This window comes from Lissotriton helveticus, chromosome 3_1 (genome assembly GCF_964261635.1).
Source record: "Lissotriton helveticus chromosome 3_1, aLisHel1.1, whole genome shotgun sequence".
Classification (NCBI taxonomy): Eukaryota; Metazoa; Chordata; class Amphibia; order Caudata; family Salamandridae; genus Lissotriton; species Lissotriton helveticus.
In genome coordinates, this window is record NC_136061.1 from 2,098,042,193 (window position 1) to 2,098,055,784 (window position 13,592).

The following is a 13,592-nucleotide window of genomic DNA, read 5'->3' on the forward strand; positions in this document are numbered from 1 at the left end:
GGCTCTGCAGAGGCGCGGGCCTGGAGTACTGATGCTCCCTCGTTTCGTCCGTGGATTTGGACAGATATGGAGAAGTTTAAGACCTCTCCAGCTTCTCAGATTTCTTTTTAGTGTGCAACTTATCAGACAAGGACTTTAACCGGGGGGAGGATGGAGCGACCGCCTGATGCAGCGGGGCGTCTCTGCGAGTGGTCCCGGGACCTTCAAAGCGACCGGAATCTTGATCATCACATGGACGTCAGACATCGGGCTGGGGGAAGTGGAGGGAGACATTTGTCTGTGACAGGCACCACATGGTTTGAAACCAGCCTGTTTCTTGGCAGACATCCTGTCACGCCAGGAGAAAGTATTCCTCAAAAAAGTGTTTGACAAAAAGTTGTAAAAAGGTGATTGAGGTGTAGCTCTTTGTGGATCAGCGCTATTTGTTGTGGAAAGGAAAAAACGGACATCAGCACGCCAAGATGGCACCTATTTAGGTAGCATATGTCACTTATGGTGCCTACGCAGAGGTGAACAACGTCACCTATCGGCACACAGGGTACTGCTCGAAAATGACCAGATGCTCTCCGACGCCTGGGGATAATTCTATGATAAGGAATCTGTGGCTACAAGTCTCTATCAAATCAAGTAAAATATTTTGAAAGTATGAAGTGTTAATCTATGGATAAAGATCCTGTAGATGTAGTTTCTGCAGTGAAAGAATTGTTTTTGAGACTTTTTCAATAAACAGGCATTGCACGGCTCCTACTGAAACAAAATTGTGCATCTGTTACTTTTCGTTGCCATTAGTGAGCCACCTCCGTCTGTGCAACTCCAATAGCATCAATTTATTTTGCTTAGATTTAAATTTGTTACTTTTACTTCTACTTGAATCCTCACTTAGAATAGAGCCTAGGTGGAGGATAAGAACCATAAATAAAACATCTATTCCTTATAGTGCCCTCCTAACTCCCTGCTTAGTACCAACTACAACTTTCAGTTCAAACACTTCTGTATCAGTTTCAGCACTCTGTTCCCCTTAATCCAATATTTGGGGAACAGGTATACACTTGTCCTGGGTCTTACAGCCTTGTTGAGCTGTATAACAGTATAGCAGGAGTCTCAAAATATGAAAGATGTATTCATCTGGCTCTTCCTACACTTCTGTAGGTACTGACAAGTTGAATGACCGGCAATCACACCTCTTTTTACTTCCCTATTTGGTCTATGTTGAAATTTTCTCATGTATGCATGCAACTAGGATTATTTTTAAAATGCAAGCCTAGCAGGGGGAGCAATGGAGGACTGCAGATGGATCCACCACTGTCTCTTACTGTCTGCTCTTTCAGTTCAGGAAAGGAACTTAATTCTTACTTCTAAAATACAATGAGGTGTGAGAAATGTTCAAGGAGTGGAAACAGAAAACAAGGGAAGCATGGCCTGCCACGGAAAAGTCCTATTGTGGGCTTATAGAGCTCTGGTTGAAAAACTTCAGTTTTAACCCCCACACCAGCTCCTAAATGAAGAACACACATCATACATTAACTTCAACCTAAAGACCATGAAAACCCAATCTTCATTTCTGAAGCTTTCTTCTGAAATCAGTCACTGAAGCAGGACCTCTTGAGTCTACAGGCAAGAGATAAGTTGGAACATGAAGCAAGACCCTAGGGGCACTTACATGGCAAGATGATTATGACTGGGCATGACTGTAGCCCTATGGGAGGCAAAACTGTATACTCCATAGGATAAGGGGAAAGAACCTGCTATCTGTACCTACTCATAATATCACCATGGATGGCAGGTGAACAACCCCCCCAAAAATTGTATTCTATTTTGGGATTATACTATAGGAATATCAAACATTTTTTAAAAATTCACAACCATATCTTTTTGTGCCGCGTTTCATCGATTTACCACATCATAGTTGGTGAATACCACCATGGCAAACTCAACCACTGCTGGGAGTTCTTAGACAAAGGTTTGTTGGATAATTACAGGGATCCAATACAACTTAAAAATATGTTGGAGTTATCCTTTAATAATGGATTTACCGGATTTGATTAAAACCATGACAAATTTGGGTATATGGTGAGATATAATGTCACCCTACCCTACCCCAGTCTCTATGCCAACATGTTTCGGACGTTGAAAAAGCCCATACAGGTCTCCATCCTTCATTAGGGCTACTCTGTTCCCTGCAGGTATAATGAGGCCCAATGCTCTCAATTTATGAACCTCTCTATGAGAGAAGAACCTGTAGGGTTAAAAAAATTATATAAAAGACAATAAAATATCATAAGAAATCGTTGTTCTTTCCTTTCTTATGAGATGGGCACTCAACCAAGGTGTGTAGACATTGCACAAATCTCTTTAAGCTCATGGAATAAATGCAGAGCATGACCACCTCCAAGTATCTGTTAAACACAATCTTATAGGACAATTTCTTATGATATTTTATTTCTCATAGATGTGAAAAATCACCAATGATGAGGCATGCCACAAAAAGTTGTGGGTGAGATTAATTTTCAAAATCTGTTTGCGATTCCTGTAGAATAATCCAGAAATACAATAAAATAGCATTTTTTTGGGAGGTTAACCGGCATTCTTGGTGTGTATATATCCGTACCTACTCCCCAGAAAATAAATGCTGTGCTAGAGGACAAATAAAAAACTCAGGCCAATGGGATTTTTTGTAGTAACCTGAACACAGCAACTGAAGGTATATCAAAAAAATCAGTAAAGGAATAAGTGACTGAACAGTGGTCAAACAAGGCCAACCATAGAGTGCACAGCACAATCAAAGGTAGAAGAGTTCAACACCAGGGACGCTTGAACAGACATGCAATCCACATCAATGACTTTTGGCCTAACCGGGAAGTTCAATTAAAGTGGGCATATGGCGTTTTTTTCTTTCCTTGCAGCATTCTTCTGTGCAGGTAAACCCGAGGGGAATCTGTTCTACTGGGCCTAACAGATGAATAACATAAGCCAAGAGCAGTAACACCAAATATTGGGGTTAGTGTTGGGATGGTGTAGACCCACATGCCTAAGGGACAGAGAGATCCTTGACAAAGAGGGGGCAATGAAGAACACAACTTCCAAGTAATCAAACGTCATTGTTTTTGTACTGATTATGAACCAGACAACCAGCTTATCCTCTGGTCAAATACTGGATTCCCACCTCCTGATGAGGGTGTGTGGAAGTAAATATACTACAGGAGGGACTATGGCTATGATGAAACTAAAGAAGCAGGGGCGCCAGGCCAAGATGGCGTAGCAGTGAGATGCTTTTCACCATCACTCCTGCTAGCTGTCAGATTTCAGGGTAGTACTATGCCTAATGCTCATGCTTTTGGGTGGAAAAGGTTAGGGGGGCAGTAAACCCCTGCCACCAACCTGGAAATTGACCACCATACAGCCTCAACAATAACAAGGAGAACTGTCTAGCAAAAAAGTAAACAAACAGGAGCATGTAGCCATCCCGGGACACTAACAGGACAAGTAAAAGGAAAATAAATACAAAAAAAGCTCTGAAAAGGTCGATGATGATTTTCACAACATTTATCAACCCAGATAATATGGTGAAAACTTGACACCTCGAGGTCAAAAATCACACTAACACCCACCTAACTGATGCTGGTCAAAACTAAGTTATCTGAATCATCATTTGTTCTTGGTACAGTACTGCATGTTGAACAGTGGCTACTGACACTGTAACCAAAATTGAAGGTTATGGACATTACATTTATGTAAAAGGGATAAGCCGTTCCAACAAGTGAATGAAAATATAACAATATATCCAGGACTCAAAGCCAGGCTTAAAGTCCTATAACAAACTGGTGACAAAGGAAGATCAATCAAAGCTAAACTACATGTCATAGCCATTATACATTCCTCCCCACCTCTTTACTCATTGCCATATTGCACATGCACTCTGTGGCAGCAAGTCGGATCATGTCATGCTCTTCAAACATGTAACCCTCAATCATTGGCAATGCCTTCTCTTTGATGATTTTCTGCCTGTAAAATAAAAAGACAGAGAAATGTGTGTCGAAGTGCGGGAAGCTGACATAATATGTAGTTACCTTTTATTATAAAAGAAAAATTTTAACTCACCTGTAACCGTAATTCTTCAGCTTTGGTATCTTTCATAGATTGACATGCTTTAATCACTTCAAGCCATCGAAGTGGAAGTCCATCAGTAAGTTGAACATGGTAGTGTAAGGTACTGCCTGCCTGGCTACGTCCAAACAGTGCCTCATTATTAGAACATTCACCTCAAGGCCCAATCTAAAGTCAGTGAAGTATGGGTGTCCTTGCCTCACCCCTCTCAGTAGGCATCACACCTCTGATTTTTTAGCACAAGAATGAAGTATAATTAGAAGGAAGTGCCTGAGACAGACAGACAGACAGACAGACACACACACACACACACACAAAAACAAGTAGAGGAAAGTGGGATAAATAGACAGGCTCTACTTACTTGAAAAGACGACACAGAAACACTTGTCCTGCCGCTGTGAATCTGTCTACTACTGCCGCCAAACGGCAGTGTTTTTGTGAAGGTGTGTTTGCTTTTCTATGTTGCTGCTCAGCAAATATCTACAAGTGGCACAACTGAGTAAAGATTGGTAGAGGATGTAGCCTTACGGCCAGAGCTGCTGATTTTGGAGCTGGAGAACCAGGTTCGAGTCTCGGCATGGGCTCAGCCTCCTGTAATTCTGGGCAAATCACTTAATCTCTCCGTGCCTACCAAAAATGAATGTGTCTTTGTGTAACGTAACTGGTGCTCAAGTAAAGCGCTCCAATACATTCGGGTCAAGTTCGTCCTAAATAAAATCCGCCAAAAAACAAAAATGCTGAAGATATCAACATACTTCTTGTGGAATAGGTTTTGACTGTGCCAGATAGAAGTCTTCCAACTTTACCATGGCAGAAAGTGATTGTTTCTGAAACACATCTAGAAATTCTTTGTTTTGAGACTGGAAATCCCCGATGTGGCTGAGAGAAAGAGACTAAAAGTTGGGTTAATTTTCTGAATTCTTTAGTTCTGTGTAGGTAGAATTTGTGACACCTAGCATCAAATGAATGTAAAGCTCTCTGGAGCGCTCTTGAAAGAAAACTTTTAGAACACCATCTCAATTCAAGTGAAATTCCAACAGTGAAACTGATGGAACTTCCAGAATGAATTTAGGGTTAATTCTTAGTGAGCCAATGTCTGGCAAATTTTAAGCAAGGTTTTGCAATTATGAAAGCTTAGATGTCTCTTACTCTTCCCACTGAGGATCTTAAATCAATTGTAAAAGAACTGTATTGAGTCCCCACGCTATCAGTGGGATCTTTATGGAGGATACTCTCTGAATAGGCCTTGTGGGAACTCCTTAAAGATCGTATGGGACCATAATGAGGTCTTGCTTGGGGAGTCAATATAACATGACATTGCCACCAGATGAACTTTTATTGAAGGATGCTTCAGTCCTGATTTAGCCAGCTCTAATAGGTATAGTAAGATATGGTGAGCTTGGGCCTGAAAGGGATGCAAGCATCTACTATTTATCGGCATAGGTTTTATTAGTGGATAAAGCTTTGGACATGTTAAAATATTCCCATTGTCTGTCTGATATATCTATGTGCTGAAACTTGTCGAATTCAGGAGCCAAGCTGTGAACTTTAGGGACTATTGGTTATGATAAAGTATTTAACACTGGCATCTCAATAGCAAGTCTGAAGTCATTCCTAGCAGAAAGGGTGGTAATTCTTTTAGAAGTACAAGGTCCTTAATAGCTACCATTGGGCTCTCTGCCAGGTAGGAGCTATGAGAATGAGTCTGCAGGTCTCTCTCTTCATTTTTGAAATTAACTTGGGCAGCTGGGGAATCAGTGGAAAAGTGTAGGCAATCATTTTGTATTATTTTATCAAAAGTTTATTCTCCCATTAGTTTGGTTGGAGATACCTGGTTGCTTAGAAGTGGCCTTTTTTATTGCTTTATATGGCAATCTCAGATTTTACCAATGTTCCTTGAAAGCAGATTTGGCCATGTGTCCATGATTGCTCCATAGAATTATAGTCTTTGGAACAGTGTCCAGTAGGATTTGCTTTCGTTTAGCTTGAGTCCCAAATATTTGAAAAGCTTGATGCAGGTTGCAATCAAGTAGGCTGACCCTTTTCAGATCCAGAATGTGCCTCCATTATTTTGACGTCCTCTTCATAATGAGAGAGTGTCTGGAATACAACCTGAATTTTCCTAATGTTTCAGGACTGGTTCTATGACTCCCTTTTGTAGCATGCTGCCTCTCTGCTTTCAACAAACGTAAGCGATTGTGTTGGACTCTTATGATGTCGGTGGATGCTGGAAAAATTGTAGCACAGGGCTACATTGGATAACATCTAAATCTCACTTGTCTATAGAGATTTCACACTTGTTTTAAAACATAGAACTGTTACCCGCTACATAGCCTGAAACCATGCATCTTTGGAAGAGGACAGCTGGTGCCTCGGAGTTGTCACTGACATCTAGTGTACTAACTCTTTTGTGGACCGTTTCTGTACTTGGATGAGGCTCTACTGTAGGGTTGGGTGTGTGACTGTTTGTATTGTGGTGGCTGTTGCTCAGGGACATAATGTGGACAGATACTGCTGAGGTTGTACGATGAATATTTGTATTGCTTATTTGACCCACTGTATGGGTATTATCATCCTTTGACATAAATGGATTGAGGCTATCATTGTTGCAATGTCCCTTGTGATTTGACTGTTCAGTGTAAAATTCAATATTCTGGAGTGTGTCGTCGTGTTCCTGAACGACAGTACTCCGTCAAAAGACATGTCCATCATTTTGTTTTGGACTTTTGACTAAAACAAAATGGCTTTCAACCACTCCTACCTTATGAGGATTACTTCTCTGACCAGCTGATGAGAGCAGATATTTGCTACGCCCATAGTAGATTCGATGAATTCTGCGGAAGCGATCTCTCCTTGAAGATTAGCCTTGCCTTCCAGTTTTTTATCTTCTGGCAGCATGTACAAATAAAGGCCAATATATCACCAAATTCGGCGGTCATATCTTCCATCTACTGCCACTGTCAGTTCTGATGGAAATTGCCGCCATTTAAAAAAAATATTTTTCCTCAACCTTGGTATTATGCAGGCTTTCCTATCTGGTGGTGCAGAAAAAAGAATTGTAGGACTTTGTGACTGGCGTTGAGCAGCCTGCATTATTACGGAGTCTGGTTTTGGGTGACCTAGGAAACAACTGAATTGCAAGAATTAATTTTTGTCTAGTCTAGGGACCATTGCTCCAACTGTGCTTGGAATCTGCATCAGCTTATCTCCACCCTGCCAGATGCGATCCAGTAGAGGAATAGCTCTTACTGATCTCCTTGAAGGCACTATAATGTCATATGGAAAACGGTCTTTTAGTATGACTTCCTTAGGAAGGTCAAATCTTTTTAAATTTCTTTATACCTGGGTGAGTTAATCGGAGGAGGTGTTGGTGTTTGACACCAGCAGAATCTAGTCATCCAACTCATTCCTTCTTGGATTATTTGAACTAGGAAATTATTCCTCTGCTACATCTGTGAACTGGTAATCGTCAGTCTTATCCAATCTAATAGTTGCCTGAGCTGCCTATATAATCGTTGGAGGTAGTGCAGAAGAGACATCTTCACAGAGGATCTACACTTGTTCTTGGAGGTATTGGTGACTACGGATCTGGAGTGGCTAATAAAACTGAGGAGCTGATTGTGGCTGTGATCCGGACGTAAACCTGGTGTAGCAGTAATCTGCCATAATATAGTATAGGTCAACTAAGTCCACTGATATGCTCATCATTTGACGCAGTTCATAATTTTTTTAGAGTCTCTCATATAGGCCATAATGTTTATCACAGTAATATTTCTTGTCAGTATTGTTAAGGATAATTAGGATGTAAGGGTTCTGACTGTCTCTGAGGAAAATATAGTTGCCCTTACTCTGTAAACTGACATTTGATTCTAATTTGTCCTGAACTGTATACTGCTCGACCTGGGTCATTGGAGCCATGCTCCGCTTCAGTAGGAAGTAGGTTAGATGGTGACAGGAGAGGTATCCTTGGGGTGTAAATTTCTTGATCCCTTAGTCTGGAATTAAATGAATGGGCTTTTTATGGCGGAATGGTTTGAGGCATGTGTGCTGTAGATACACATGCTATGCATACTCCTACCATCTAGTGTTGGGTTTGGATATTTGCAAGTTGTTTTTTCCCGAAGAGGTTTTTTCCAGTCATGAGGTTAAGGTCATTCCTCCTTTCGGTGATAGTGCGCATGTGCATCAACTCCATTGTTAGAATGTTTCTTTCAGCCATCAGGTTTGTTGGTGGTTTGTGGCGACATGGTAGGACATCGTTCTTCAGGATCCTCTCAGTGCGCAACACACTGTACACTTGTCTGTTTCAATTCGGACGCATTTCACCATTCTCCACGTGTCAAAAAAATAGGTAAACACTATCTTTGGTATAGAAGACATCGTTGACGGCCTTCAGGCCCAGCCGTGTCGGTCGGCCTACACTCCGTTTTGTAGTATCCAGAACGACTCAGTTTCGATTTTGTCCTTGGTGCCACTCAAGGCACCGGGCACTGACCTGCATAAAGTTTGCAACTTATGCCTCTCACCAGAGCAGAAGGAAGAAGATTGTGATGCGCGTTGATTGTTCCGATCGAAAAAGACTTTAAGGGACCATAAGGCTCGATGAAGAGACATGCAGAGGCAGAAAATAGAACACACCCCGGATATCTTCGGAGAAGATACAGAGCATGTGGAAATGGAGGCATCGGCAGCAGAAGAGGAGGAGGAGACTTTCTCTATCCAAGAATCGGATTCCGAACTAGAAATCGAGCTAGAGTCCGAAGACATCCAGCTGGACAGGGTGCCATGAGTAAAAAAGCCCCTTTCCACCTCAAGATTTCTTCCAACGAACATAAGGCATCTGGGCCACCACTGCCTTTTGGTCATGGTTGGCACAGAGACAGTGCTTCCAACGCTCTGCCCTCGATCTCGGCACTGAAACAGACAGTCAAGCTGAGAAAAACTCACTTTGACACCAAAATCTTCGGCTACAAAGGAGAAAAAGGACACATCTAGCTTGGCTCTGAAAATTCCGGCACCGAAAACAAAAGATGCACATTGTAAGCCTCTAGAACCGATCCTAAAGGTTATGCAAGAAAATCTGGATCCTAAGCAGGAAAAGATCCACATTAATCTAGCTACTGGACACATATTAGCTAAACATGTTACACCTTCTAAAAGGATAATTGCTTCAGAGGATTTAAGTTATAAAATCCCTCTGAATTAGAAGGACTAGCTACGAACCCTATTCACCCTGTTCATTAGACCCCTCCACCATCTTCACCACCACCAGACTCAAACCCTTTAGATATCACACCACATGGTTCACCGCATACACAGCCTGATATTGATTACACAGGTTATAATAGTACACCACCTATAGATCCATGGAGCAATTATAACATTGATCCTCCAATGGATAAGGATCATGACTTGTACCCTACAAAGCCATCACCTTCAGATGACAACGCAGCATTTCTAGAGTTAATGTCCAGAGCAGCATCATATCATGGGTGCACAATTCAAAAGGAATCCTTAGAAGATGATTTTCTATTTGAGACCTTAGGAAAATCACATATGACAACGCAATCTTTACCTATGGGGATATCACATTCATTTTAAAGGGAATATTGCACCATGCTGATAAAATTCTTAAAGACCCTGTAGGGACTCGTATTCTACCATCTGTGGTTGATAAGAAATACAAACCTCCCCCAATTGATCCGATTATTATTAGAGGACAGTTGCCTTTGAATTCCCTAGTTGAATCAAATGCTCGCAAAAGGGCAAATTCTCCAACTACAACAGATGCACCACCTCCAGACAAGGAGTCTAAGCTAATAGATGCATTAGGGAAATGGGAAGCTGCACAATCCCCCAACCATTGGCGTAAAGCTAATATACAAGGCCTATTAGCTAGATATGACAGGGCCCACTGGGATGAAATGGAGCAGTTACTTCAATACCTCCCAGAAACACAAGATAAATGGGCAAGAATTAGTGCAGGAGGGAAACGGATATCGAATTCATTTATCAGATGTGCACTAGATGCCGATACCCCAGCAAGAGGTATTAACACCAGTATTCTTGTTAGAAGGCATGCACTGCTTAGACTCTCTGGTTTTAAACCAGAGGTTCAACAAACCATTCTTAATATCCCCTTAGACAAACAGAATTTTTTTCGATCTCAAATAGATGAGTAACTTGAGAAAATGAAAAAAAAAAGACACAGAAGTGGCAAAATCAATGGGAGCCCTTCAGTCAACATCCAATATAGGCTCTTTTCGACGCTCATTTCTCTCTTCATGCTGGTCAAACACACAACCCTCACCATCAAGAGGTTTCTATAAAGGTAGTACAGAGGAAACAATTTCAAAGACAGAGGTAAAGGCACACCGACACGTACCTCTCTGTTAGACCTGGCAACCTTGGCGTGGGTCCCTTGTCCCCCTTTTCACCCTCTTGTTGCCCGCTTCATGTAAGACCCATTTTTCGTGCTGAACTAGACGAGCTGAGTACTGTACCCCTGCTAACCAGGGCCACGGTGCAAGTGCCCCCTTTCAAAATGTAACCTCGAAAATTGTATCTGACCCGGGGAAAATGGTAGAACCTACAAATTAGTGTCCCTAACATCAGGGGTATACAAGACATCCTTTTAAGTGGATGAAGTTTAGATCCTGAGCATAGAAATGACCCTTTCCGAAAATGTCTAGATTCCGAACTTCGTTGTGAGCCCCAGATGTGTAGTCAAATGTCTGGGCGGTCTCCTACAGCCTGTGGGTAGTTGGCGGCCGTTAGATAAGAGAGGCGGAGTAGTTTCGGGCACGTGTCCTGCCTGCCACATGCCGGCCCCACTTCCCGCTGAGCGTCTGACACCCGACCTCCCTCCTTCAAAGGACGGGAGTGCCATCTGGCATGAAAGACCGACAACAGAAACCTGGGTGGAGGGGAACAGCCTGCCTGATCAAAGACTTCAAAGACCTTTTGGGCATATAACTAGGGAACCCTTGAACTGGAGGGGAGAGCCAGACCTCCGGTACACATCGTACCAACTTCAGCCCAACAGCATTGCGACGCGGCTCGGGTGCCACTCGCCTGTATGACACGACCTGACCTTTCCCCGACCTACAGCAGCTCATCGAGTTTCCCCTGAACCGACTTGTACCCTTGTACGCAACGTGACAGTCGTGCCCGTCTCGAGCACCTAGAACCTAGACTTTGAGTATCCAAGTCGCCCTGGCTGCTTGAACCCAACCGGAACTAACCCTATCCCAGTTACCCCCCACAAGACGGTCGTCCCCACCTTCATGCCCTATTGTGGATTGTTATTGTTATTTGGCCTTGTGATAAATCCTTCTATAAAGAGTACTATATTTTCATATAAAACCAGTGTGGTGTCCGTTTGTAGTGTGGCAAGATATTACTGTCCATGGTCATAAATGCTTTACACCTGCCCTCGAAGTTCTGTCAGATTGCTTGGCTATACTACTATGGGGCTAACCCCCTACCCTAACTAGAGGATGCCGGTCCCTGCTTGGACAGAAGTACTTACCTCTGCCAACCAGAGACCGCCAAGTCTAACACTCTCCATATCCCAACAAACAGTGACTTGCCTACAATACCCCCAACCGTTTTACACCTGATGGGAAAGACTTCAACAATTCTTTCCCCTTTGGCAATCAGTAACATCAGAAAAATGGGTATTAGACATTATCCAACATGGTTATTGCCTGGGGCTTATCGACAATTCTCCCAATATTCCACCTCGCAATCACAAACTCTCACTATACCACCAACAGCTCCTCCAAAAAAAACTACAAGCTCTTCTACCAAAAGGAGCTATAAAACCAGTTCCATTATAACATCAAGGACCAGGAGCTTCCTCACTTTACTTCCTAATCCCCTAGAAGGACGGGTCTCTTCGACCAATCTTAGATTTCAGACCATTAAACCTATACATACTGTCAGAACACTTCCAAATGGTTACCCTCCAACTTCCATATTCCTGTCCATCCAGCACATCGTAAATATCTCATTTTTGTGTTAGCAGGAAACCACTAACAATTTAAAGTACTCCCATTTGGAGTGACTACTGCACCCAGAGTATTCACAAAATGTCTAGCAGTAGTAGCAGCTCATCTAAGAAGACAACAAATGTATGTCTTGCCATATCTGGATGATTGGCTCATCAAAGCCAACCCACAGGAAAAGTGGTTACAACACACTCAAGCTACCGTAAACCTTCTCCATCAATTGGTATTTACAGTCAATGCTCAAAAGTCCCATCTTCAACCCTCACAGCTGCAAATATATCTAGGAGCAACGCTAAATACTCACACAGCTCTAGACTCTCCCAATGCAGCAAGAATTCAAACTTTCAAACTTTACTACTACAGTTTCAAAACAACCAGAACCCAACAAGTGAAATCCTTCATGCAACTATTAGGGATGATGGCCTCATGCATTGCAATAGTGCCCCACACAAGTTGCACATGCATCCTCTACAGGAATGCTTAGCACATCAGTAGAATCAATCATAGGGTCGATTAACAGATCTAGTGTTAGTAGACAGCCACACTCATCGCTCTCTGCAGTGGTGGAACACAGAAACTCTATCAATAGGGCGGACCTTCATCGACCCGATTCCAAAAGTCGCACTAACAGCGGTGCATCTCTCACAGGTTGGGGTGCCCATCTCCACCATCTAACAATTCAGGGCTTATGGGGCACGAAACACAAAAGTCTCCATATCAATTATTTGGAGCTTCTAGCTGTTTATCTAGCACTAAATGCTTTTCAGACTCACCTCATAGGGAAAGTTGTCTAGTCCGGAAGGTGAATATGACAGCTGTGTAATATGTACAAAAATAGGTGGACATGCACTCTCTACAGTTGTCACGCCTCTCTCAGACCTTTTGGCGTTTGGCAATACATCACAAAATTCATCTTCTGGCAGAACACCTTTCAGGCAAGCACAATTTGCCAACCTCCTCAGCAGAATGCGGCAACAAGTACACGAATGGGAACTTCATCCCCGGGTTCTCCTTCCATACTTCCAAAATTTGTCATTTCCACAAATAGGCCTCTTTGCCGCAGCAGAGAACTCAAAATGCCCAAGCTTTGCCTCTAGATTCCTACACCATCTATGCAAAGCAAAACCGTATGGATGAACTGGTCAGAGATATTTGCTTATGCTTTTCCGCCTCTCCCTCTTCTTCCATTACTGGTTCAGAAACTCAGGCAGACGTCACTCACACTAATTATAGTTGCTCGCACATGGGCTCGTCTCATTCAATCAATCAATCAGGTGGATTGTGAGCATGCTACTCACCTGTGAAGGTCTCAAGGCGCTGAGGGAGGGGGAAGTGGGGGCTAAGCAGCCCCGTTCAGTTAACTGCTAGAACTGTCAGTGGTTTCACACCAAAAACTGCACCTCACTTCCAACCTTCTCTTACAGACCCATGGAGAAATCAGACATTCAAATCCCAAGGATCTAAACCTAGCGATCT

General features: G+C 42.7%; 1 protein-coding gene across 1 annotated transcript in view; it reads right to left on the minus strand.

Annotated features, from left to right (window-relative positions):
• The window catches only part of UNC45A (unc-45 myosin chaperone A), a 367,777-nt gene that overhangs the window by 37,302 nt on the left and 316,883 nt on the right, over nt 1–13,592 (minus strand). The window contains exon 18 of the mRNA XM_078683264.1: nt 3,885–4,002. Coding sequence (XP_078539390.1) covers nt 3,885–4,002 — 118 coding nt within the window. The remainder of the gene's footprint in view (nt 1–3,884; nt 4,003–13,592) is intronic.